This window comes from Anguilla rostrata, chromosome 6, assembly GCF_018555375.3.
Source record: "Anguilla rostrata isolate EN2019 chromosome 6, ASM1855537v3, whole genome shotgun sequence".
Taxonomy (NCBI): Eukaryota; Metazoa; Chordata; class Actinopteri; order Anguilliformes; family Anguillidae; genus Anguilla; species Anguilla rostrata.
Window position 1 is genome coordinate 36128185 of NC_057938.1, and position 27537 is coordinate 36155721.

At 43.8% G+C, this 27537-nt stretch overlaps 2 protein-coding genes and 1 long non-coding RNA gene across 10 annotated transcripts in view; all 3 read left to right on the forward strand.

The window, feature by feature from the left end:
• The first annotated feature begins 5081 nt into the window (after positions 1–5081).
• On the forward strand, positions 5082–8932 carry LOC135257034 (uncharacterized). The gene is made up of 2 exons (XR_010330578.1): positions 5082–5276; positions 8307–8932. It is a non-coding gene; the product is annotated as an uncharacterized LOC135257034 (long non-coding RNA).
• A 1620-nt stretch (positions 8933–10552) lies between these two features.
• LOC135257035 (eukaryotic translation initiation factor 5-like) lies at positions 10553–20040 on the forward strand. 4 transcript variants are annotated; one of them, XM_064339412.1, is made up of 12 exons: positions 10553–10707; positions 11007–11270; positions 12748–13027; positions 13585–13666; positions 13925–14097; positions 15807–15918; positions 16167–16288; positions 16405–16566; positions 17099–17260; positions 17559–17723; positions 19151–19288; positions 19658–20040. In XM_064339412.1, the coding sequence occupies exons 3-12, from the start codon at positions 12956–12958 to the stop codon at positions 19757–19759; spliced, it is 1290 nt and encodes a 429-aa protein (XP_064195482.1). In that variant the 5' UTR covers positions 10553–10707; positions 11007–11270; positions 12748–12955; the 3' UTR covers positions 19760–20040. The 4 variants fall into 4 exon arrangements, with proteins under 4 accessions (XP_064195482.1, XP_064195484.1, XP_064195483.1 ...); XM_064339414.1 differs by having other exon boundaries at positions 11007–11233; XM_064339413.1 differs by lacking the exon at positions 10553–10707 and adding an exon at positions 10742–10879.
• Positions 20041–25561: 5521 nt separating this feature from the next.
• Positions 25562–27537, forward strand: part of LOC135257036 (MAP/microtubule affinity-regulating kinase 3-like) — a 35308-nt gene continuing 33332 nt past the window's right edge. The window contains exon 1 of one of the 5 annotated variants that reach the window (XM_064339420.1): positions 25562–26412. In XM_064339420.1, coding sequence (XP_064195490.1) covers positions 26362–26412 — 51 coding nt within the window. In that variant the 5' untranslated portion in view covers positions 25562–26361. The remainder of the gene's footprint in view (positions 26413–27537) is intronic. The other 4 variants (XM_064339416.1, XM_064339417.1, XM_064339418.1 and 1 more) reach the window with 4 other exon arrangements.

Below are 27537 nucleotides of genomic sequence, written 5' to 3' on the forward strand. Positions count from 1 at the left end.
CAGGCAGACAGGGAAGGCGAGGGGGGAGCCCAACAACTGACATAGGGACTGACACACAGGCAAACAAGACAAAACACACGCGGACAGGCACACTGACAGACAGGCAGACAGGCGGGCAAACACGTTGGCCGATGGGCTGACGGCTTGGGGGCAGACAAACAGGCCAACAAACTGGCTGACACACATATGGGTAGACCAACAGACAAACAGGCGGGCAGACAATTAGACAGGGGGCCGGGGAACACACGGACACACGGTTGGGAGGACGAACACCAAAGGGAGAATGGACACCAGGGGAGCGACGAGACCGGGGAGGGACGACCACTGGGGGAGGACGGACTCCCGGGGGAAAAGACGATCACTGGGGGAAGGACCGACACCGGGGAGTGACGACCACTGGGGAGCGACGAGACCGGGGAGGGACGACCACTGGGGGAGGACAGACTCCGGGGAAGAGGCGACCACTGGGGGAAGCGATGACACCGGGGAGGGGCGACCACTGGGGAAGCGACGACACCGGGGGAGGGCGACCACTGGGGAAGGGCGAACACTGGGGGAGCGAGAACACTAGGGAAGCATGAACGCCAGGGGGCAAGGTGTGGACACTAGGGGAGCGAGAACACTAGGGAAAGAACGGACACTGGGGGCGTGAGAACACTAGGGGAAGCACAAACACCAGGGGAGCACGAACGCCAGGGGAAGCACGAACGCCAGGGGGCAAGGTGTGGACACTAGGGGGAGCGAGAACATAGGGAAAGAACGGACACTGGGGGCGCGAGAACACTAGGGGGAGCACGAACGCCAGGGGAGCACGAACGCCAGGGGGCAAGGTGTGGACACTAGGGAGAGCAAGAACACTAGGGGAAGAACGGACACTGGGGGGCGCGAGAACACTAGGGGAGAACGAACGCCAGGGGAGCACGAACGCCAGGGGAGCACGAACGCCAGGGGGAGCACGAACGCTAGGGGCAAGGCAGGCGGCTTAGCCTGCGGGCGGCCAGAGCAGTCTGCGGCGGCCCCTGCGGGACAACAGATGGGACTGTTGTCCTCTCCGGGGCTCTGGACGGCTCTGGAGGCCTCTCCAGAGCTCTGGACGGCTCCGGAGGCCCCCCGGGACTCGAGGCGGCTGCGGAGGCTCCCTGGGGCTTGAGGCGGCTCCGGAGGCCCCCCGGGCTCGAGGCACAAGTACAGCCCGAAACTTGGGTGTAGCAGGCGGCCTCCGCGGAAGGGTCAGAGCAGGCAAGGCCTCCGGGCTGGAGGCGGCTCTGGGGGCCTCTCCGGGCTCGAGGCGGCTCTGGGGGCCTCTCCGGGGCTCGAGGCGGCTCTGGGGGCCTCTCCGGGCTCGAGGCGGCTCTGGGGGCCTCTCCGGGCTCGAGGCGGCTCTGGGGGCCTCTCCGGGGCTCGAGGCGGCTCTGGGGCCTCTCCGGGGCTCGAGGCGGCTCTGGGGCCTCTCCGAGGCTCGAGGCGGCTCTGGGGGCCTCTCCGGGGCTCGAGGCGGCTCTGGGGGCCTCTCCGGGGCTCGAGGCAGCTCTGGGGGCCTCTCCGAGGCTCGAGGCGGATCTGGGAGCCTCTCCAGGGCTCCAGGTGGCTCTGGGGGCCTCTCCGGGGCTCGAGGCAGAGCAGGCCGTGAAGGCCGCTCCGGGACTCGAGGCAGAGCAGGCCGTGAAGGCCGCTCCGGGACTCGAGGCAGAGCAGGCCGTGAAGGCCGCTCCGGGACTCGAGGCAGAGCAGGCCGTGATGGCCGCTCCGGGACTCGAGGCAGAGCAGGCCGTGATGGCCGCTCCGGGACTCGAGGCAGAGCAGGCCGTGATGGCCGCTCCGGGACTTGAGGCAGAGCAGGCCGTGATGGCCGCTCCGGGACTTGAGGCAGAGCAGGCCGTAATGGCCGCTCCGGGACTTGAGGCAGAGCAGGCCGTGATGGCCGCTCCGGGACTTGGGGTGGAGCAGGCCGAGGGCCCTGCCATCTGGGCTGGGCAGGGGACAGGAACACAGACCACAGCTGTAGGGAACCCGGCTGGGCAGCCGGACGGGACCGGCGGGACCCCCGCGGGCCGGACCCTGGGAAGATCGCAAGCCGAGACCCCTCAAAAGGGTCAGGATCCGCCGGCTGATCAGCTGGAGGTCTGGCCGACCGGGAGGCAGCCCGACCACGGCGCCTCCGCGACCGCCCGCCCCGGGCACTGGGAGGTTCAAGCTCCCACCACCCCGATGGCATTTTAAACAAAAAAAAAAAAAAAAAAAAAAAAAAACCTCTGCTGGGTCCCAAACTGGCTGGTTCCTTCTGTGACGGTACGGGTGCTGGGACCCAGGCGCAGAGTGGAAAAAAACACGAAACTCAAAAGGGAGAAAATTAACAAAGACTTTACTTACAGAAAGGCAAACAAACAGGGAACAGAAAGGACACGAAGGGCAAAAACACAAACTCAAAAAATATCTAAATAAAACAGAAAACAAGAGGAACTCACAAACATGGGCAGGGCAGAACACAGGCAGGTAGAGGACAAGGGCAGGTCAAACAGAGCACAAGGGCAGGTCAAACAAAACAGGCAGGTATAATACGGTCAGGAAACAAACACAAACAGGTAAAAAACGCAGGTCGCAGGTACCATGGGTCTGAGGAAACGCAAATCGGGAACAAACACAAGGAACCAGCACCCGAGTCAAGGGAACAGAGAACTTAAATAGACAAGGGGTAACAAGACACAGGTGAACTCAAAAAACAATCAAACCAGAAGGAGGGGATAACAAGACACAGGTGGGAACAATGATGGGATAACGAGACAACCAATAATACAATTAACAGGGGGGAACAGAACACAAAACAGAAGTGCCGCCATCTGCCGGCCCAACAGGGAAAACGCAGACAGGAACACCGGAACATGACAGTCCACAATTTGTGTTAAAATACTGCAAAGCACTGAAACCTGTGTCATTAGTCATAAATAAATATGTCATAACTTCTGTCACTTGAGGGGAACATTCTCTTTTTTCACGGCAAGACTCTCTGGTCAGAGCAGTATTTTGCCATGTGGCTCTGGATAATGTAAATGTATCAGTACAATACGAGACAGACTGATCAAACACACAATACTCTGCTGCCCCCTGCTGAATATTGCAGCGTTCCGTCTCAACTGACTGGCATTAGTGGGCTATGGTTTGTCATGATTTAAACTCAGGGGCATAGGAAGCGGGATGGGATAGGGGGGACATGTCCCTCCAATACTGGAAACAGTTAAACTTTTGTTCTCCATGGACTTTTATTTTGAAAGGCAAGCTGCGGAAGCATTTTGTCATCCCCATCAGAAGGCAACTGATCCCATGATACACATGCATGCACACACCCACACCCACACCCACTCACACACACCCCCACACACACACACACATGCATGTATACGTACACATCTTAAAGGGATAGTTTGTACATATCAAACTTTTTGATGTTGTGTTTCTACAATTAGATTATTGTATGCCTGCTGATCTATTTATCCCAAATATGATCTTGCCCTAGTTAGAGTTTCAAATGCCCCCAGCCCCATACACACACCTTAAAGATGTAGTTTACATATTTTTGATGTTATGTCTCTTAAAGGACTTTACAGTTACTACTATCCGAAACTCATTTCAGTTCATCAAATTAGTCTGTATGCCAGTATTTTCAAGTTTTTGATAAAACGACAGTAGCCTTTTAGAAGCATAGACTATTAGTAATGCTTACTGCTAGTCAATAGATTTGAGGGTGAGCATGTCCATCGTCTCTTGCTCATTGTCTAAATCATGCAGGTAAGATAGAACAGTAGACTTTTTATTTATTAGACCCATGTTTGATTAGATCAAAAGGGTTTTGATCTCAGGTTTGGAAATGTCACATGAATTTTCAAATAACACCCCCTCCCTCCCTCCCTCCAGGAACCTCAGGAACCTCAGGAACCTCACTAATTCTTCCTGCCTGGACCTCAAGGCCAAACTGAATAGTGTTCCTTGTCATATTTTATGCACTGTTTATCAAGTCATCATCATTTATTAATAAGTTCAGTTTCACTCAATTGTAAATAAAAGAGTTGCATGGCCAGGTGAAAATAAGCTTATGTGATTCAAATGTAGGCTATTTTTTTCATGGTTCTGCCTTTTCTGTTCTGGTTATTCCTTTTTTGGCTGCCAGTTGGGGGCATTTCACATCTTTGTACTGTGGTTCATTTGTCTGATTGCATTCTTCTGTGTTGATTCTATTATTGGTGTCTCATTATTTAATCATTGTGCGCACCTGTGTCTCGTTATCACTCTCGTTATCCCTCGCCGCTCTGGGTTGATTGTGCATTGTGTTCTGCTGTGTCTTGTTACCTTGTTGGTTGGTCCCTGTGTTTCGTGCATTGCAAGGATTTCAAGTTCCCTATTTGTTTCTTCTTGTTTCCCGGTGCTTTGAGTCTTTTGAGTATTTTTGAGTTCCTCTGGATTTCGAGTTTTTTGCATGTTTTGAATTCCTATTTGTGTTTAGCTGCTTCAAAAGTATTTTTTAGTTTTTGGAATTGCCCATCGTGGCCTTATTTTTTGTTCCCTGGTTGTTTCTTGTTTATAAGTGAAATTCTTTGTTGGAAATATACCTTTTGGATCTCCTGTGTTTTTACTCTGCACTTGGGTCCTACTACAACACTTCCCTGATAATTTTGTGCTTTTATGAAACATCAAATTAAATTCCACATGTTTTAAATGGTGTTATACAGTTCTACACGTATTGAAAAGAACTGTGCTCTCTTCCAGCTGTTTGCTAGTTAGGGAACATAGTTGTCATCACTTGGTGACTGATTTAAATTGCGTTCTATTGTTTTGCTAATTGAATAGTTTCACTGGGTGGTATTTAAGTGATTCTAGCTATTTGTTTTTCAGTGTGCTTCTGTTAGTGTTGTTGACTTCTGCTTGTGGTATTCAGATAAGCGTATCATTTAAATTTTGTTTCAGCTGTTTGCTTGTTAGAAAACATCGTTGTCTCATCACTCAATTTATTTAAATTGCGATTTTCCTAATTTTGAATAGTTTCACCTGGTGGTATTCCGCCCTTGTGAGCTCATAGCAGTTAGGTAATCGACACCCCGTATTTATAACTTCAGCTGAGGCTAAGCAGCCTCCTCATCGTTTTGCACCGATCCTTCTTGTTGATATTCAATAGGTGCCTAGCATGTTTAACCCCAATTCATCTGTGCTCCTTCCCTCACTCCAGACACCTAACTCTCATCCACTGCAGGTGCAACCTGACTAATCTGGTCTACTTCTTCATGCAGGTGCTGAAACTAACCCCCTGCATGTTATGTGGTTCTTTCTTCCTGTGCTCCAACTTAATGAGCTGCTAATTGCCTCATTGGCTTCACCTGCTGGTGGCCCTAAAAAAGACCTGCTGCAGCTGAAGAACAGGGGTGGCTTTTGTGGAGCAGTTTTGTGGTTGGAGCCTGTATAATGGTGCAGACTTGTGGTTTTGTTTCTTTGGTTATTTCTTGTCTTTCTGTATGGTGTTTGGATGGATAATGTTCTTTGCTTGTATGTGCATATTTGTTAGGTTTTAGGGTAGAGTTGGAAACCTGTAGAAGAGCATTTGTTTTTTTTCATTAGGAGAAGGATGACTCCCTTACTATGGTTGGTAGTCTTCTGCAAGCCCTGCTTTGGCCTTACCTGTTTTGTCCAACACCTATGATTGTTAGGGCCAGCAATGTAGTATAATTGATGGATCTGCTCTTGTAGCCTAAAGGTCACAGGTTGGATTCCCCAGGTAGGACACTACCATTGTATCCTTGAGCAAGGAACTTGTCGTGCACACGCTTCTTTTATAATTGTATGTTGAGGGGAAATTTTCTTTTATGGGCAATAGGGACGTATAGGTTGCGTTCCATTTCTTGTCTTCGTTGTTGTGCTGTGGACAGATTTGGGATGTAACACTACCCACCCCTGTCCAGATCTAAGGAACTCATTGTGGTGGGTGGATTATTGTACTGCCTGTAGGCTGTCCAGAAAGCTGACTGCATTACTAATGTGCCAAGTCTCCACTTCCTGGCTCTAAGACCTGGATCACTCCAGGAAATGCTAACACTCCACCTGTACTGTTTGTGGGGTGCTCCTCCTTGCACACCCCCAGGGCCTCTGGGTGAGGCGAGGGCACTGGTTTGCTTATTTCTGTCCTAGAAATTGTGCATTCTTCCTAGACAACCTTAATTCCTCTAAATTTCATGCAGTTATTGTAACATCCCACTAAATTCCATATTGTTCTGTATTGTCCTTCGGGTCCACTCTGCTGCTTCCTGGATGAGCTGAACACTCCTGAGCTCCCTCCTTGAGGATGGCACTTCTGCTATTCTACTGGGGGACTTTAACCTCCCACCAGAGCTCCTAGTTATTCAGGGTTGCCTCACTTCTCCAGTCCTTTGCCCTCATCCAGTCTTAAGCCGCGTTTCCACCAAAATTACCCGGAACTTTCAGTCCCAGGAACTACTTTACCAGGAACTAAAAGGTTCCTGCAGCCAATGGTTGTCTGCGTTTCCACCGGGGTCTAAAGTACCGCGAAGATTAGGCAAATTAGCCCACTGACGTTGTCGTCGGTCCATCTGTCATATGATTTCTTCTGTAACCCCATACTACCACCGAAGTAGCCTACATTATTTTCTAATAACCGGGACAGCCCGGAGGGGTTTATTCCACTTGTATACAACAGGTTACCAACAATGACTATATATGGTTACTTTTGTATTTATTGATTTTCATATCCCCTCAAACATATTCATTAACAGCAGAAAACATGCACACGTTGTAAACAATTTGCTGTTTTATTACTTTCTCGTCGTCAATTCCATATAGGCTAATCGCAAAATGACAAGAATAGAACGAAAACTCGGACTTGCGTGAAAATGTAAATTAGTAGTGGTACAGCCACCGTTTGCTTTCCTTCGAAGTTACTGCTAGCCGAGCAGCGAAGTGTGCCCTCCAGATGCGAACCATGCACCATAAATGAGTCCATAGTCTTCCTGGTCTTTTGTGGAATTGAAAAATGGCAGTAAAATTGAGTAAAATTACGGCAGTCTGAAAAAGCTAAAGGGAAGATTACTAGAATTAACCTGTTATTTTACCCGGATAAAAAGTGCGGAAGGTGATTTCCAGTTTGCTTGTACTGTATCACCAATGTTAATTATGCAGAACTACCGCATACCTCACATAACTGTATCAAACGTTTTGAGTCAATTACAACGGGCTAACAAAGAAAATCCGGAAGAAAATATTCAGCAACCGAATTAATCCGTTTGAATGTTTTGGTAGCCTACGTAATATGCTGTCCCAGCACGAATGCTTAGCATTTTATAAAACGAATACTAAAGCAAGAAAAGAACAGAAGAGCACACGTTATAATTCCAAGACGTTGACAGGCTATAACCAAAAGTAGGCTACTGCGCCGCATAACATACAAGTTTGATTTCAAGTTATTATGAAAATAAATTGGTTTGCCGCTGCATATTTTCAAACATGGCGGGTAATGGCGGAAAAGAAATACAACACAAATGCTACGAGTACTCGACCAATCAGAAATGTTCAGCGCTGCAAGCTCCACCCAAAAGGTTCCTGTACTTTCGGAAAGTACTACCCCCCGAGCAGGAACGTTTTGGGGGGTAAAACAAAGCCCCCAGAACTAAATTTAGACCCTAGTTCCTGCGGTGGAAACGCACTGAGTTCCTCAAAAGGTTCCTAGTTCCGGGGTATAGTTCCTGCGGTGGAAACGCGGCTTTAGTCTTCCCCCACACAAGGCTGGCAACCAACTAGACCTTGTACTCTGCACAAGCTGCTCCACATGCCAACTCATGTTGGTGCCCCTCCATGTCTCAGATCAGTTTCCTTCTCACTCTCCTACCTACTCTCCCACAACAGCTTGTCCACTGAAATCTCTCCTCACAACCCTCCCTTATTTCCACTGCTCTCTACTCTTCCTCTTCCTGCTTTCTCTAACATGCCTGTTGACCTTGCTACCTCCACCTTCAATGCATGCCTCTCCCAGTCTCTGGATGTACTTCAACTCATGACCACTCATCATGCAACTGCTTGTTTGCTAGACCCCATCCCATCAGTCCTCCAGTCTCTTGCAAGATCCTTCCTTATCTATCATTAATACCTCCCTTGCATCTGTCCATGTTCCCTCTGACTTAAGAAATGGCTTGTTACTCCAGTCCTTAAGAAACCTACCTTGGACCCCTCTGAAATAACTTGATCTGTATCACTTCTGCCTTTTCTGTCAAACATTGAATGAGCAGTGCTTAAACAACTATTCTCTTCTCCATCAGAACCTGCTTGACCCTCACCAGACTGGCTTCTGATCCGGGCACTTGACAGACTGCCCTCCTGGCTGTGATGGAGGCACTTGCCACTGCAAGAGCCTTATGCCGCCTCTGTCCTGATTCTTACATCTGTCTGCAGCATTTGACATGGTCGACGACTACTCTTCACTTTGGCTGAGATGGGAATTTCTGGGACTGTCCTCTTTTGATTTGCTTCCTATCTTGCAGATGGGTCCTACCAGGTCACCTGGATGGGGTCTATCTGCTCCCCTCACCCTTGTGTAGGATATGTAGTGTTTAGATTTTGGCCTTAGAGGGAAACGGTGATTAAGAATGTGGCCTGGCCTCCCCGTCACAAAAGCATCTGCCAAATTAATGTAATCAAATTCATTGTCATCAGTCATTGATTGTCACCTGTCCGATGGACTTTGTTTTCAGGAAAAATGATTGTTTCTTCAGTTAGTATTGTTCATCAATTAAGTTACTGAATGATATTTATCCAATTGTTTCTAAGAATATTATTTACTTTAAGGATATAAGCAAATGGGTAAGTAATTTTGAAATTTGGGCTTTCAGAATAGTGTGAAAACAGCAAATGCAATTAAAAAAATAAATTAAAAAAAAAAAGCAAATGCATGTGGATTTAAAAGCTTTGGATGGAACAAATGAGAATTATTTTTAGTGTTGAGTTAACAGAAATGAAGTCTTAAAGAGAATACTTAATTTTTGAAAGTGTGTAAATAAGAAACCTGTTTTACATGATTTTGTAGCTGAGACTTGTCTGCATGTTGTCCTGACTCAAGAATCACTGTCATACTTGTTCATTATGTTGGTGAGCTGTTGTGAAATCTGAATGTAATTTACTTTGTTAATTAAATTGTTGTCCCAATATTGTGGAAATGTTTCAGCCCATTTAAGTTTAAGTTTCTGTTTTTTTCACATGTCTTCTCCCATTAAAGTTTCCTTGGTCCATGAAAGCATTAATAACAATTTCAGTCCTATACCATTTAAAAAAAAAACTTGGTGTCCCCCCCCCAACCATGTTTTCATAATTTTGAACAACTGAAAATCTCCATGTAATTTGTGTGAGCACTGGAAACAGGTCTACCGTCTATTTCAGCAGCCAAGCATCTCATTCCATCCCACACTTTTACATATTAAGAGAACATACCGCCGTAGGTAACTTCATTTTTAGTTTGAACTCTCATGCTAAACAGACTATTTGCAACTGACATTACATGAGAAATCAAAACCAATATTATCAGCAACATATTCTTACATTAAACATTTTTACCTGTGCATTTCTGTTCATTGTTCTGTCAGGAGATAAAGTAATGTGCTGTTTGGGAATAGATGTATTTCCCACAGTTCTTGACGGTGGGGAGAGGGAGGAGTTTGCATATGGCATACCCTCCACACAATCATCCCTCTACTCAAAATACCATGCATAATCCAGCGGAGTGGCCTATCAGCCTGCCAGTTTACAACCCTGTAATTGCATCTCACACTGCGCTGTTCTCGAATGCCATTGTTCTCCGGGAGCTGAAAGCTAGTCGAGAGCTTTCAATCTACATAAAAGCCTCTTCTGTTGAACACATATTTTGTGTCACAGCAGGGGGTATGGCCTAAATGTGGGGATCATCAGAGACAAACCGAACGTCAAACAGTAATTCAGATTCCCGTGTATTAGTATTGGGGACAGAAGCATTTTCTCCAGCTACCGCCCGACAAATGTACAGTGCAGTAAATACAAATCTAAACATTTCCGTGATAGTAATTAATTCCTTTACACACTAAAAGTTACAGTCAATACTGATGAATTAATTCAATAAAACATTTTAGAGTATGGCTGGTAGTACAATTAAGCTACAGATACTTGTGAGTAGAGTACTCTCGGACCATAGCCACACGAGAATTAGCCTTCAGTGACAGTGGTGGACAAAACAAAACGTGTTTATTTCACTGCGATATCCTTATCGAAATTATCATTACGACTATGTAATCCCTATTAAGAATGGCAGTGATCCTAACGTGCAGCCTCTTAATGCATAATATGTTTGTATGGGTAATACTGCTTTTTGAAGGGTACAACTGCGAATTGTGCGAAATGCAAACTACATAGAGCATACTTAAATAGAACGCCTCACTCATGTGATCTCAGCTACCACAGACGCAAATCTACCATGGAAAAAGCTTCACATGAATCATCCTTAGTGTAATGATTGCCATCGAAATGAACAAATAGAACGTTAGGCTTGTCACGTGGGCAGTCGATACAGCCAATGGGTACGGTACGGGGCGGAATCGGTAACTTAGCTAGGTCCACTCCGTACAGACATCCATGTTTGTAACGTTAGCTAGCACGTATGCGTTACAGCTTTGTATCGCCTGAATGAGTGCTTGACAGGTAAGGTCAGCGTATACCGAGCCATTGGTGGCAGGTTTAGCAAGTGGTCTACGTTAGAATAGTTCATTTACTACATAAATAAAATACCAGACCAAACAGTTGAGGATATATTTAAGCAACGGTATTGGATATAGCAAGCTAACTAGTTGATCTGGAGCGGCATAACGTAACGGTACCAATTTGAAGACATGTGGCTACATTACATTACTAACATAACATTTGCCAGCTGATAGTATGGTGTCCTTTTGAATTCAGGTTAAGTAATTAATGCTGTTTTTTCTCTGTCACGTTTCTTTCAGATACATAATTTCCGAAGGAGTCTCGTGTTTCAGGGTGGCTGTATCAGCTCACTGCTCTTCTCCACGTTGAATTCTGTCAATACATTCGGTCCACAACCGTGTGCCGTCCAACTTCCCAGTAAAACTGCTTTTGGCTAAACCAGCTAGCAAACGAAATAAAATAGCAGTTACACACTAGCGTCTAGGGGCGACCAGCGGTGTGTTTATGTCTTTGTTTCACGAACACGGTGAGTACCAGGACGACAGGAGCGACGGATGGGAAAGGTATTTGGACACTTTTCTTTCTTCGTTTATTTCAAATGTCTTTTTTTGTAATTCCACAGCATGTGACCTAACTGGTTGTACAGATGTGTCAATTGAACCACATATGCTGTAGTGAAGTGTGAGGCAAAATGGCGTCTCTCCTCGCGCGGACTCTGTATTGATGACGCACTCTGCACCACATTGCACAATCTGGGCCTGGTGGTGTGTGACTACAAGAATCTCGCCCAGACACGCTTTTCATATGTTTCTGGTTTGTAACACGTGTATCTTTAGCCCTTGTTCTTTGCGGCCCTTTTTTGAAACATTTAACCAAGAAGGTACATTTATTAGTTATGATACAGTTAGGTAATGTCACTAGACTAGCTGCCACAATCCATTCGCTAAGAGATGCGCTGTCTTTCTGAGTTCAGTGACGAACTAACGTTGCCGTTGTTTTTTCTAATTACTATTCAAGATGACTAATCCGTCGATTGTTTGGACGACATTAAACCGTAATTACGGATTGCTTGTCTTCGGTCACTGACATTGCGTGTGTCTTAAAATAAGTCGACTAGCTAGTAGTAACACAGAGCTAGCTAATGTAATTGTATCAGATTGGGCTGATATATTCCCGTTGAATACTCACAGTATGCGTTTAGCCGTTGTGGGTATTTCATGGTGAAGCCTTAAAAAAAAAAAAAAAAATACTAACGGTAGGTATTGATACGTCTACCATTGGATTCGGTGTGCTGACAGCTAGTCAACCAGCAACTGACGCTAATGTGCATAGCAAATTGCATATGTTAGCAGGCTATCAATGTAAAGGTTACAAGCTTTGGTTTACGGGTATCGACAAGCTAACAAAGTAGTTTTCAGGAGAACGTGACACACGTGTAAATTGAAAACCATATTGAACTTGGCCAACAAGTCCCGTATTGGAATAACCAAGTACTTCAGATACTTCAGATGTTGATTCCACTTGACCACGTTGTAGTGACAACCCTAACAACTAGGGAACCCCCTTCACTAGTGCGAAAACGTTGACCGTTCACTTAGGCGCATCTGAGAACAGATTTGTCAGTTTTATCAAATGTGAATTTCTCCTAGCGTCTATACATTTCAGACGACTATTTTGAACGACTGCTGCGTATAAACCACCTTTATCATTAATGAATGTAGCTTAGACTTGAATAGAATGGACATGGGGGATGGAGGGGATTTGATTACCACGTAATGCAGTTTGCAGTCCGGTCGGTGCAAAGTCCTAATCCATGCTGATCACTAAAACTGCATTTGGTCACCTTTTGCTGAAAGTAGGAAATTGTCGTCATGATGAACACTTTGACTTTTTTTTTTTCATATATTGGGAAGGGCAGCCTAAAATTACGGTGTTTCCTTGAGATAAGACTGTACCATGTAAGTGGGTGGAGTGCAGCAGAAGTTGCTTGAATAACTCTTGTATGCATAAAGTGAATGTTAAAATGTGTGTCTGTTGCAGAGCTGTTGTGCAGCTGTTGGAACCTGCGTGGGGGACACTTAGCCTACAAGCAAGTAGCGCACAGCCTCTGCGGCACAATCTTTTTCATGTCAGAGACCGAATACGTCTGCAGTCGTTTATGTCATCGACTCTTCTCCACGCAGAAGATAACAAAAAACTGCAATCCAAGATCTTTTTGTCTTACTGATAAAGCCAACAGTGGGCCAAAATGTCTGTCAACGTCAACCGCAGCGTGTCAGATCAATTCTATCGCTACAAGATGCCCCGTCTGATCGCTAAGGTGGGTGAAGGTCACTGAAGACTTGTAGGTTGACTTGGAGCCTGGCGTATCCAAATAGCTATTTGTCTGTTGTGTGCTATGGGAAGGTTTCAGCCAGACTGAATGATGCCATGTCGTCGTGCGCCAGCGATCTCTGAAGATCAATCAGTTGCTCACATGCCCTCCTGCTGAGCTGCACATGAAGCGTCTTGCTTTGACTAATGTCTGTGTGAGTCCGGCTCATGCTAAGAAATGGTGGTTGACCTCATGTCATTTTTGAGGAGCGCACGTGTGTCTGCACTCACCCAGCCTAATGGCAGAATTACGGCAAGGCTCCCTGCTGAAATTTATTTGGGCATTCCAAATTGGGGAGAAAGAAGAACATTTTTAAGTGACCTTTAGCAGCCATCTGGTGTATTTTCTATTTTATTTGCTCTGTTTACATTTGTTTTAGCATTTTTTCCTTTTCAAATGTTCGTTTTGACTTTTTTGATACACAATAATAAATGTAAGTGGTTTATCCTTGATAAATGCTACCAAACACAACTATTTCCAATGATTCTGTCACTTTTTGCCAGGTGGAAGGCAAAGGAAATGGAATCAAGACCGTTATCGTCAACATGGTTGATGTTGCAAAGGCTCTGAATAGGCCTCCTACTTGTAAGTCCTCCCATGAGTTTTCCATTGAATGTTTTATCAAATGGGTATTATGGTGTAAGGAACAGAACAGCTTTGATTTGGCACAAATGGCACTCCTGTAGCTTAACAATGTGAGCGCTAGTGTATGGAGTGGATGCCACTGAGGAGAATCATCCAGTTCATACACTGACCTGCTTTTTTGAAGAATGGCTCAAACAGCTATGCATGGGGATTGCAGTTTCCACGCCTTGCCTATCTCAACTGGGGTCCTTTCTGCAGATCCCACCAAGTTCTTTGGATGTGAGCTGGGTGCCCAGACTCAGTTTGATTCCAAGAATGACCGCTACATTGTCAACGGGTCACACGAGGCAAACAAGCTGCAGGACATGCTGGACGGATTCATCAGGAAATTTGTGCTGTGTCCCGAATGCGATAATCCAGAAACCGACCTGGTGAGCATGATTCCCTTTACCCATTTCCCTTTTGATGGGGCTCTTCAGTCAAGCTGCAAGCCTTTTAGCGGGAAAGGCAAAAAGTGTTGTTGCAGTTCATGTTGAGTAGTTGGTGCTTTGCAGCTGATTGGGCGAAATGCATGTATGCATGATATTCAACATTTGCTGAGGCCAAAGCACTTCAGTATGTCTATATTTGAGTCTTACAGCTGAAACTGTGCCGAACTTCTAGATCAGATCACCCCCTCCCCCGTCAGTCTTATGAAAATCTGTCCGGTAGTGTGGATTTCCACCAATCCGGAGTCCATATTTGAGTGGCCTCATGAGCGTTTCTGTAACCAGGGCTTAAGGGTCTTTGGCAGTACGCCAGAAATCTGTGTTTTATTTGAATTTGTGTGCCAGTGATCATCAGTAAACATGTAATCTGGATCCCCAAAGAGTTTGCTATCTGCCTAGCTATTTCTCTAATGTTAGCTACATTTAACGAGGGTAGATTAAGTGCAATGACCGGGCACTGGCTCGATCGGGACAGTGAGGTCTCTAGTTTCGCGCCAACGTTATTAAAACTAACCTGGTTCACTCTGGGATAGACCAATTGACATAATGGCATCTTGCTATGCTCCAAACCTGTCCTCCAAAATGTCCCGAGTTAGGAACCATTTCACAGTGTGATCTTGTGTAGATCACAATGGAAGGGAGAGAGACACCACAGGAAGGAGCCTAGAAGTCAAAACTAGGATAAAATAACAAAAAACCGTACTGGGTGAAGATCCTGTGTTTTTTCCCCCTGAGTGAATTCTTGAGTGAATACTTCACTTCTTTTCACTGCACTCTTCACTTCTTTGCACTATTTGTATCCTGTTTACAGCTCTATTTGCATCCTGCACTATTTGTATCCTGTTTATTGTCATTCCTTGTGTATATCACTGAAGATTGTTGTGTTGTTACTCTTTTTCTTTTGTGTAAGGATATTGAGAGCCACTAAACCGGAGTCAAATTCATTGCATATGTAAACATACTTGGCAAATAAAGACGATTCCGATTCTGATTGTGATAAACAAATACAAATACCCATGAAAAATATAAGATAGTTGCTTAGATCGGCTGCAGATTTTATTTACAACCCCAAAAGAACGAGGAAATTAGATACTGTGCACCTCTGAACCATAGATTAAAATTTCACTTGTTGACCAGGCCTTTAAATGGCATATTTTTTACTTTATTTTGTAGTTCCATTATTTTAGACAAAAATGAACATTCCATGCGTTCATTTTATTCATGTTGAGAAAAAAGGAAGCACTTTAAAGTGTTCCATTGTTTATGATCTTTATGCCGTATAGACATGTTGCACTTCTTGTTTTATTTATGTGTGTATTTATTTATTTTAATTGCAGTGCAATAGTTTGGTAAAGGGTGCTGTATTCTTTATATGCATGTTCAATTCACCTATTTACCCATATTTTCAGGCTCAAAATGTTTTTCTGCTTTAACCCGTGTGTGACTCCAGGCTCTTGCACCGCCCCCTTTAATTAACTCACTTCTTTATTCTAATGATCGAGGCTGACACGATTCTGTCAGCAGCGTGCAAGAAACCCTGTGTAGTCATGGTTCATACGGCTTGAAGGAAAATGAGCCTTTCTAGCGCTGCAGTGCTTTGTATGTTGTGCGTGTTCTTTCTACTCAATTAGATTCTTCCTCTCTTGTTGCAGCATATCAACCCTAAGAAGCAAACCATAGGCAACTCGTGCAAGGCCTGCGGGTACCGTGGCATGCTGGACACGCGGCACAAGCTGTGCACTTTCATTCTTAAAAACCCTCCAGGTAAGCAGGGTCCTTCTCACCCGCCTCTGTTTGAGGATAAAAATATAACTGAAATAATGTGATGCTTTAGGATGGTAAATCATGATCAACCTCAAGCTGTTTGTTGGCTGGTCACCCAAATATGCAAATAAGCAGTAGCTCAAGCTGTGTGAAATTTTTATTCACTCAAGTTTTCATTAAAAACTGCTGCGTTTCCTTCCTTGGCATTGGAATTTGTCTAAATTTATCTGTGATATTTTTAACTGAAGAGAATGACAGCGGATCAGTCAAGAAGGAGAAGGAGAAGAAAAACCGCAAGAAGGACAAGGAGAACGGCTCCAACGGCAGCGACGCAGGGAGCCACGGGGAAATCGACGCGCCTGTCGCCGTGGTGAGTACCCCGCCGGCCCCTCGTCCAGGTGTGAGGTGTGAGGTTTTCCCACACTCCACGCCTGGTTGGGAGGGGGCCATCCCGCTGACTCTCCGCCCTGTGTGTCGCATCTCCAGGACCGGGACGACGAGGATGAGGACTGGGCAGAGGAGACGACGGAGGAGGCCCAGAGGCGCAGGATGGAGGAAATCAGCGAGCATGCTAAGAACCTGACCCTCAGTGAGGACTTGGAGAAGACCCTGGAGGAGAGGGTCAACTTGTTCTACAACTTTGTCAAGGTGAACTTTAGTTATTCTGCACCTGTTATTCCCTTTATCCCCCCGCCCCCCACCCCAAGGGTAACTTGCGAGGGAATAACTAACTGCCAAAAAGGGCTCAGTAGCCAGTCATAGTGCTGTTATCAGCTAGCAGCCCAAGTTATTTACCAGGTAAATTAGGAATGAATTGGGCAGTTGAAGGGGCAGTTGTTCTTTCTTTACTGTAGTATTTATCAAGCTATACCATAACTATTAATATTTTTTCCAAGTTCAGGAAATGGAAGGTGATCATTTGTTTTACTGTCATTTATATACTAGGAAAGCAAAAATTTTGTCTCGACTGAATAAAATGGGCATCTTTCTGTAATACAAAAATGCGTATTAAAATGATGATTCTGGTTGCAAATGGTCATTGAACAGTGGCCAATAACTGGACGGTTAAAATAGTTGTTGGTGAATTGTTGGTTCAAAGTGGTGTGGCACTGCCTCCTGAAATCCACCTGCATGGACATATGTTGGTACTGCCTTCACCAACACATCTCTGCATGAACAGGAAAAAAAGGAGGAAGGGGCCATCGACACGGCAGACAAAGAGATCCTGTCTGAGGCCGAGCGTCTGGACGTGAAGGCCATGGGCCCCCTGATTCTGAGCGAGCTGCTGTTCGACGAGAACATCCGGGACCAGATCAAGAAGTACAAGCGCCACTTCCTGCGCGTGAGTCGCGAAGCCCCCGCCTCCTCGACACGTGTCCGCACCTCATACGGTTTCTGGCATCCTTTTTGAAGGACAGCACTGTACGGTTTATTCACATTATTGGCTGGACCGCAACAGCGGGGCCAGCTCTACAAACGCGAATGTCTGAGTCAGTGAGTGAGTGACGGAGTGAGTGATGAAGTTACACCATTGGTCGGCCGGTCCAGCCATGTACTAAGTTTTGACCTGGTCTTGTTTCTTGACACGTTTGCCTGCTGCCATGGTGATGCCAACACGTGTTGCGTTTCGTGTTTTAAAGTTTTGCCACAACAACAAGAAGGCACAGAAGTACCTGCTGGGCGGGTTTGAGTGCCTGGTGAAGCTGCACCAGGCCCAGCTCCTCCCTCGCGTGCCCATCGTGCTGAAGGCCCTGTACGACGCTGACCTGCTGGAGGAGGACGTCATCCTTGCCTGGGCTGAGAAGGTGAGCCCGGTCCCAGTGCCTCTAGATCCAGTGCTGCCTCCGCACGCAGTGGAGACGTGGCGAATGGCAGTAATTTACGGGCATGTGTACAATCAAGACCAATTTGTCCTTAATTCTGAAACACAATTAAAACAAGGATTCGTTTTTTCTCTCACAAATTCAGTTTGGTGAGTATCAAGTATCAAAACCTAAGAAGTATGGGAGAAAGTATTCATGATGCACGTATTGTACATAAAATGGAAAAAAGTGCCTGATAATCTAATTCCTGTTTTTTTATTTCACAAAATCCACATCAGCTAATGGTAAAATTATTGTACATGTTTGCCACCACTGGAAAAAAATCATTATGCATGTCTAAAAGCCATGAAATTCAACATGGGTTTCCAAGGAAAAGGTCCACTAGAAATTTTTGGTGCCAGTGTAACTGCAAAGATGGTGTCTCTGCATCTCCGCATCCATCCGGTTCAATATCATTTGGACATTTTGACCCCTGAACTAGAACTGGATGCATGTAGGTTTTGCAGAAATATGGGCTCTGCAGTTACACTGGCCAAACTGTCCGTTTACCTTTTCAGTTTACTGGACAAATTTTAATCTATTAAAATTTGTTAATGTGGTCATTTTTAAATGTAAATGCAGATATCAAGGTTGAAATGCTTTGAAAACGTACAGTAGCACCAAATAGTTTTGCCTATATAAAACCAGCAGGCTTAATGTATAAAATCGTTAAAATGTCAAATGTGAGTTTGACTGTATGTACGCAAGACCTACAAGAGTCCATATTTTGGCTTTTAAATAAGCATCTAAAATCTGAATGTACAACGACTGAAAACTGAACAAATGGCCTGTCACATAGAACATTGGGTCTGAATCAGCGTGATTGTTATAATAACTTTATATATTATAATAAATTGAATTTGTGATGAGTCTAAATTATGTGGGCGGTACTACCCACACCAATAGGGTGTGATGGACGAATGATTACATATTTGATGATAAATGTGTAAAATGGCAATTTTTGGGATTTGTTTATGTATATTTAGTTTGACAGTAACGAGTAACCTAAATAATTTACTGTCCACAGATCTTACCTGAGAACAAAATGGACATTTTGGCAACAAAGCCAGTTTATGAATTAAGAAGGGATTGTCCATGTTTATGTACATTTGAAGCACTGGCTTGACCTGGACCCCCCCAGTTTTATCGCGTAAACTCCCAAACCCATTGGCAAACTGGATTTGTGTGGCAAAAGACCACAGTGGTCACTCTCTACTTCTACTTAATTTTTACCATCCTGCAGCTTCCACATTACATGGTTTCAGGGTCAAAACAAAGTAAACCAAACTTTAAATTTGTGTTTCCTGATGGACCGACTCTAAGCCCGTCACTACCATGTCTGTTAACTCATTGAAATGTAAATGTTGTAGGTGTCCAAGAAGTATGTTTCCAAGGAGCTTGCCAAAGAAATACATGCCAAGGCTGCTCCCTTCGTCAAATGGCTGAAAGAGGCGGAGGAGGAGAGTGAAGGCAGCGAGGAAGAGGGAGACGAGGATGAAAATGTTGAGGTGTGTCTTGGGCCCGCTAACTTGGTGATTGAGGTGGTGGAAAATTGTAAATTTAGCAATGAGCGTATTGAGATGAATAATGACTGTTAAAAGCAGTACAATAATTTAGAACCGTAGTTTTCTTGGCTGGGTGCTAGTTGGTCGGCAACAGTTGGCAGAGAAATTGCCAGAGTATGGTGGTTTTGCAAAGTAAATTCCATTGCCGCTCTAAATGCTGTTTAATTCAGTGGGATGTTTGCATTATGCGATCTGTCGGTGACACTACTGGCCCTTGGCTGTTCAGGGTGGAGTAAGACACGGGACCAAGGCTTGAGAAGAACTGCATAGTGTGGCCATTCTCGTGACACCCTTCCCTTCCCTTTCATGTAGGTGGTGTACTCCTCCTCTGCTCGTGAGCTGACCGTGGAGACTGTGAAACCAGAAAAGTCTGACAATAAGGATGAGGACGACATTGACATCGATGCCATTTGAGAGTCTTCATTCTGGACTGGGTCTATAATTCAGCTTTCTGCACCAGCGAGCCCATTTTCCCCTGCTGCTGTGACTTGTTTGATTAACATATAGTGCTTAGCTGACTACATCGTTAGATTACCATGAATACTATGCGCTGTCGTTCGATTCATAAGCATCTGTCTAGGTATAATATATAAAGTCCTCTTGGCTGTGGATTTAACTTTCCTATCTGGCACAAGCTGCTCTTTATTTTGTTTTGCTGTATTTTTTGAATCATTAAAGTATGTTTTTGCCATTAACACTTGTGTTGTGCATCTCTGGATTTAGTTTTTTAGAGTTTTTTTTGGCAAACCAGATTCACTGTTACCATAGGTTTGGATGTTAATGCAGCAATACCATAGATGGTACCCAGTTTCTAAGTTATGGCTTCATGAGTTTTATTGAATGCAGTTTTCACTTGCACAAACTGAATCTGGCGGTATATGTTAAAGGGCCTGTGTCTCATTTCAAGTGGAGATGAATGCGGTTTCTGAAGTACTGTTTGTCATTTGACAAACCGAGAATCGTGCCCTAAACATGTAACAGTGTGACTGAGCAAGTGTCTACCTCCATTTTGTTTTCCAGTATGGAAGTGACAGATTTTCAATGGTCCTTGGAAATGTTTTAATCCTGGATGGTTTTAGAAACTGGCCAAGTATCCTACTGTTGTTGAAAAGTTGGAATATTGCCTGCGTTAAATTTTTTCATTTTGAATTCCCATTAATTTGTTAATTTGTTGTTCAGTATCAATATGATTTTATATATATATATATTGGGCTCTGACAGGTTTAAGAGATGTGGTGCTACTGAGCCGCTAGGTGGCACCAGTGGATCTGTTGTCATTGCTATTGTAAATGCAGGGTGGTTAAGTAAAATCAATGCCTAATTAAATCACCATGTAATATTTTGGAGAGAAAAAAACATGGCAGGAACTATGATAAAATAATTTTTATGAGTCAAGTAATTTTTAAGCATACTGAATCTGATGTCATTAGAGAATATTTTATAATACAGGTGAATATATTTATATGCTTTTGTAATCAATGCACTGCTTGATTCTATTACAGTGTCTAACGTAGTACAATCATTAGTCAAAAACTTCATTTCCCTGCATGCAGTCAGACTTTCAGTCCGTATGACCTTATTATGCAGCACCCACAGCCACTGTCCTCCATTCAGACCGAAGTACTTCATTTAGGGGCACTGCTGTTTGAGCCCTAAACAGCACTTTATTTTGATCATGATCAATCAAAATGCATGCAGAAAACTTAGAGAAAGTACTTGAAATTAGTTCAGTTTATTTTCTACCTTAAATAAAATCAAGTACTGTAAAACCCCAGGTAGGCACCATGCACACTAAAACCACCTTTGTTTTTAAACAAAGGTGGGCCTATATGTTCAGATCAAATCATCCTATACGTCTCTTTAAAAAAAGTGCTTCATATTCACTTGAGCAACCACGTGTTTCAGCCACCACTAACCATGTACACTCCCAGTATGGCACATTCATACTGGGGGGGGCGGGGGGGTGCAGAGCTCAGCCTAATGTAAGAGAACTGTCCCTTGTGTCACCAAAGTTGTAAAAAAAAAAAAAAAAAAACACCAGAAGACAAATGGAACCTTATTTGGTAGACTTCCAGGCAATTTAGCAAGGAGGCTGTTCATCGTTCTCTCCCTCCTACTTCCTATCCCCTTTTCTACATGAATGGAGGCTTTGATGGAGCGTTGGCTACACCGGAAGTGCAGTGCAGAAGATTCTGGTCGCCCCCCCTCCCCCCCACCCACCCTTCCCCACATTAAAAAAATACCAGATCCAAAACAGCAGCACTGAAACAGCTTCTGCTGAGCAAGAAAATACGCTTTGTTTTTCAGCTGAGCTGAAACCAGGCTGCTTCTGATATTGGCCTCACTCATCACAGGTAAAGTCAACACAGGACTCTGAACACAGGCTTTGTCTAGCGCAGGTGCTTTTCCTCAATCTTGAAAAACTGGGCCTGGATTCAGGTGATATTTGTCCTTAATTCTGAAACACAATTAAAACAAGGATTCATTTTTTCTCTCACAAATTCAGTTTGGTGAGTTAGTTGTCATGATTGCTAAACTTGGCAAACTGTGTTTGTGAAAAAAATCCTTTTAATTGTTGAAAGTTCAGGACAAATATTGATTGAATTCCAGCCCTGGACAGGTAGGTGCTGATGATGCTATCCTCTGTCTTGCTGCAAATGGGTGCAAGCATGTGATGCAGACCAGAGAGATAAACACTGTTCTTTTTATGTCAGTACATTATGTTCATTAAACGTTCCCAAATGTGTCTCAAAATCCACAGTCCTCCTAATCCACAATTTTGTTAGAATATTTGACCTCAGTTTATCACATGTATTTCTGATGGCATGCATAAACCATGTATGTCTCTTTTTGTGTTTGGGCAACCAATTTGTCCCTGTCATATGACCTACAGGAATTTAAACTTGTATTTCAATTGTTATCCTCCAGGGGTCCCTGTAGACACATAAATGGCGCTGTTCAGCGACTATTTAGTTGCCCTAATATGGACAGAGTGAATGGAAGGAAAGTGAATGTGATGGAATGTCAAATGCTCACACTAGGAAAAACATGCCTTTGAGAGAACATGTGCAACAGTGTCCACCGGATACTCTGCACACAGATGGATTTAACTTATAACTTCTTTTCCAACTTGACATTTAACAATAAATCATGAAAATATGACAATAGACTGACAATTAAACAGACATAAGCAAACATCAATTAAGTTCTGAGGTCAAAACCAAAGGGGAATTGTCTGTCAATGGGGGCAAAAACTGGGTGTTAGTCAAGATATAACAGATATACTATTCATAAACTAGGCTAAATGTTCCACTGGAAAAAGTGGAAAATCCAAAAAGATATGCATTCTTGAACAAGCATGTAATGATCGGTGGGGCAATTCCATCAGCAGGACCGCTCTGACTGAACTATGTACCACACTCTGCTTTGCATCACATCAAAACGAAACAACCAATCAAAATAACTGACAGCATACAAACAGCTGACAGCTAAATTAATGAATTGGGGTGTGGTTGCAATCGGGATAATTATTTGACGCACAGGTTGACTAGACTACATGCAGTAAAACAAATGGAGATAAACTAATGGCCCCCATGTGACTAAATAATAATGCTGTGTTGGTAGGTGAATAGAAAAACTTTTGTCTCGGAAAACGTTTGTCTGTTTATTTTTTGCTGTTATTATATGTCCTATCTGAATTAGGTGTCAGATTGTTGTTGTGGGAAAATGCAGTGCATCTCTCACCATAGTGTGGGTTCTCCCTGAGTGTCAACCCCTCTTTGCAGGCAGACAGCAAACATGCACCAGTGTTATTCAATTCATTTTTTTTTTTTGAGTGGGTTTTTCACAGACCACATTTTACACATGCATTTCACACCTTACCGGAGTGGCAATGTAGCAGACCCTTAACCACCAGACATCATTCGCTATGTACTCTACAATACAATTCTACAAATTCTTGCAAATATTCTCTGTGCCAGGACAATGCTTCCCTCAAGTGCAGTATAAAAATATACCCAGTATACCCAGTAATATATCCAATATACCCAGACTGTAAAAGTCTTAAACATTATGGAGTATACAGAGGAGCCATTGATCATGGCTCAAAAAGATTTAAATATTTCCCCAAAAAGGCACTCTGCTACATATCTGAATATGTACCGAAACAAGAAGATGAAAGAGATGTACATCCTGGAAAAGGGTGCTGCACAAAACAAAAAGTTGGCAGCTAGCAAACCTATTAACCACCGAAGAGTCTACACCCCAGTAAAAACAGCCATTGTGGATTTTTCGACTGTTTCAAAGATTTTACTGAATTCAGTTGTCACTTTCACAAACGCTGATCTGTAGCTGATATATTGCTTGGCTTGGCAAAGCAATACTCCAAGGAGGTTCACCACAGGAAAGAACATTTATTTAGTCACTCCTGTGTTTTGGGTTACCCTGGAGCACAAAACTGAAAATGACCAATTGCCAAGTGTCGACTGGTTCTCCTTATTTCTGAGCATTTAACTGATTTACTGAAGCTGAAGTTTATCACACAGTTACCTCACATAGATTTTAGGTTAAAATAGCTGATTTTAAGGCACAGACAAAAATCAGCAGACTCTTTCGCTTTCTGAGACCAGTGTTGGCCATTCCAACTGTAGCTTTTAACTTTCTCCCCTGGTTGTTAATGGGTAATTTTTCCAGAGAGAAAAATTAACATGAGTTAGTGCTGAAGTGCAGATAATGCTTGTTTATGTCAACTTAATTTCCTCTCTTTGATTGGATAAAACTTGCCTCAGTGTTAAGTGGCTGATTCAAGCTTGCACAAATTACATTCTCTGTAAAAGTGCTCAACACAGGCTTTTTAATATTTGTTTCAGGGCCTTGCCCAACATGGGTGTGGCGACAGGCTGACTGTGTTCCCAGCTTTGTCTCTTTTATTTACCACTCCACCGGCTAAACTTTAAGCTACTACACATCTCCTGACAACTGTTTTCTAAACCAAAATAATATATACACAATGACCTTAATCTAAATCTGTGTGAAATTCACTTACCCAATCGGTGAGCAGTAGGCCTTTCTCAGTAAACCTTTGTTTGATTGGATCAAGATCAGTTCATTTTATATTTAGTCTTTATTTAACTAATTAGTTCTTATTGAAACTAAAATCTCTTGAGTAAGAAGGACCTGGCAAAACAGTGGCAGGGGTTTACGATATCAACAAATTCAGACAATAGTAACAATAAATAAATAAACACAAGGATCTGTGACAAGGTTTGTTTCTTCACTCTCCAATTAGGGTCAGTCAGTGATTACGGACTTTAGTTCTGTACAATGTATTTGTAAATGGGCAAAAGATAAACCTTACACACAGCTGGTAAATGGGGCCACCTATGATCCTTGGGCCAGCAGTAAAGCGCACAGGAAAAACTATTGCCCATTTGAGGGAGCTGGCTATTGTGTAATGATCTAACCTCCTCCAAACCAGGGGCTGCTAGCTAGCAATGGTAAATAGTAACTTTGAAGGAGGGGAATAAAACCTGGAATTTCACATTCAAAATCTATTCAACTACTTAACTTCCAGACCTGCATTTGCCAGAGCCCTGACAAAAGAGTACAGGAGCTCCTGTGGGCCCCCCTCAATTTAATCTTTAGCTGTTAGGCCTGAAGTCCCCACCTTAGGGCACTTTTCACATCCATTTTCCATCACTATTCTGGGCGAAAGTATCACTCACCACACCCCAAGAGCAATACAAATATCTTGCTCACAACAGAGCTAAACCTACTGATCCAGCAGAACAGGCGTAGTTGTTAGCAAAAGTGCATTTTGCAATTCCTATACTTTATCAGAGTATATGCTTCACAGTAAATGCAGTTTTTGTCAGGTAGCGTCACTAAGGTTAACAGCATAGCATGCAGTGGGACAACAGCTGGTTCTCAGGCTAATTTATCCAGCACAGGTAAAGGCTGCAGTTACGGCATCATTCATAATTAACGAGAAGAGGAAAGAGAGTTGGAAAGTGAACATAAAACAAACCTCAGAAAAAGAAAAAAAACTAATTTTAAAAAATCCACTATTAGCCTACTTCATGACATTCCTCAACTAAGCGTACATGACGGGATGGGTAGGACTTCGTAGAATGCCATTTGGTAAAATGTAGATGATACAGACTATCAAATGTTTTCAGTATGTAGGCAGCATCTCCTGCAATCACCCTAGCAACAACAAACACCACTGTTTCGCCTGTAGCACCAATGAGCACTGAATTCTGACGCTTTCCTCACTTCCTCCACCCGACTAGGGTTTGGCTGCTTGGTACATTTCAGCAAGCGGGCAGCCATCTTGGATCCACCAGTCAAGCAAGCAAAAACATTACTTTGGAGATGTGAAGTTGTACCACCAGCTGGCTTCTGGAGTACCATCGCCCTTGAAAACGGGGCGGCGTACAGCGGGAGATATATTCAAACTGGAGGCCACGCAGACAAACCAGCGGCGCAATCTGAGGGACCGGTTAAACATGACCCCCTCCCCTCCCCTTCCCTTTTTCCTCGTCTGAAAGCTGTGCAGTTGTCTAGGGCCTTGTAGCAAACGGACCAGCAAGTGTTTGATCAGTTCAATTCTTGTAGCTAATCAGTTCACTATAACTTAGCTTAGGGCTTGTGCTTTTGAAGCCGGGAAACATCGTGACGTTAACCAAAACACAGGGCTATGTTGTGTTTTCGGTTAACTTTGATAGAAAAGAATTTTCTTTTTAGAAATCTGTTTCGCGGGTTTGTGGCATATTCTGAGGAATAATGTGGGTAGTTATTTTATTAAATTAGCTGGCGAAGTTAGCTAGTCTAGCTAGCCTTGCTTCAACTTCACTGTGGATTGTTGTTGAGAGTATTCATCGAATCCATGGTCTTCAGCGAGCAGGGAACATCATCTCTCCCCTACGACTAAGGACGGTGCTGCAAAATAATATACGACCAAAACCACTCCAGAGAACCTAGCTAACTTGGCTGTTAGTTAGCGACGCTGGTGAAAAATGTCAACTCGAACACCACTACCTACAGTCAATGAGCGTGACACTGAAAATGTAAGTAGTAGCCAACTTAAGCATTATCTAGATCTATTAATGGTGTAAAGTTATTAGCTATGCATTGTGTTTTTCAGTGGCTATGTACGCTGTAATATTAATAGAGATAACGTGTACATACGAGTTGTCAACCATGTTTAGGCTACACTGTTATATATGGTTTCCGCAGATTGCCTTATTTACCTAGAATAGGTAGCTAGTTAGCTAATCCTTTTGACTAACTTTTCATGTGATGTGGATTGTCATTTTGCCGTTAGCTAGCGGACGTTACTAGCAAGTAGATGTAACATTGGCTGTCTAAGTTGGCTTGTTAAGTCTTGTAAACAAATCTACTTGTGAATTTGATTCAGATGCAAAAAAAACAGTTCCCAATTGTAAAGAATATTCTCAACGACGTTAGCTAGCTAGCCAGCCGGCTAGCTAACCAAGCTGGGCGAGACAGTGACGCATAGCGCATTTGTTGCTGAAACTTCGGGCGCACTATCGGGGTTATCATACATCTTGACCTACTACCGTTGACAGACTCTCACGAGATAGGCAGTGCTTACCGCTGGCTAGAACAAGGAAATCGCTTAAAATGGGTCTTGCAGATGGCTGGTAAGCTGTCGTTGTCTCATGCTACTTCCACAAACAGCGACAGCCTCTGTTGCAAAAGAACGCAGTCGACCAAATCACAAATAACCTTTCTTTTCAGTCTCATAATTTATATGGTGATGGAACACAGTTTATCATAATGCGCATAACCTTAAGAAACGACCGGCGCAATCTTAACAGTGTAGCCACGTGTGTAGTACGTGGTAGGTTGACGAGCCAGTTTCTCGCACCTTTTGAAAGATCATTTATGCAGTATACTTTTTGAACGACCACTGAATGACCGAATGATAGTCTCTCCCCAAGCTGAAAAGCCCCACCCCACACACCAGCTCCTGAAATGTGACGTATTCTGTTTATGTTTTAAAGTGGTTAAAATCGCGTTGTTACTTACCAGTAGAATTTTGTAATACTCTGACTTTGTTTACTCACCTCGTACTGGAAATACGACTGATAGTTTACAGATGACACGAAGTCAACTGAACTTGCCTAATTGTAAAGAACGTTATTGTTCAGACGCGCACAGAAAAAAAT

What these genes read in the sequence shown, in the direction of transcription:
- LOC135257035 (XM_064339412.1), top strand. Translation starts at nt 12,956, where the DNA reads ATGTCTGTCAACGTCAACCGCAGCGTGTCAGATCAATTCTATCGCTAC. An exon ending in TGTTCTACAACTTTGTCAAG is followed by an intron (nt 16,567 to 17,098) that starts GTGAACTTTAGT and finishes CTGCATGAACAG; the next exon opens with GAAAAAAAGGAGGAAGGGGC. An exon ending in TCCTTGCCTGGGCTGAGAAG is followed by an intron (nt 17,724 to 19,150) that starts GTGAGCCCGGTC and finishes TAAATGTTGTAG; the next exon opens with GTGTCCAAGAAGTATGTTTC.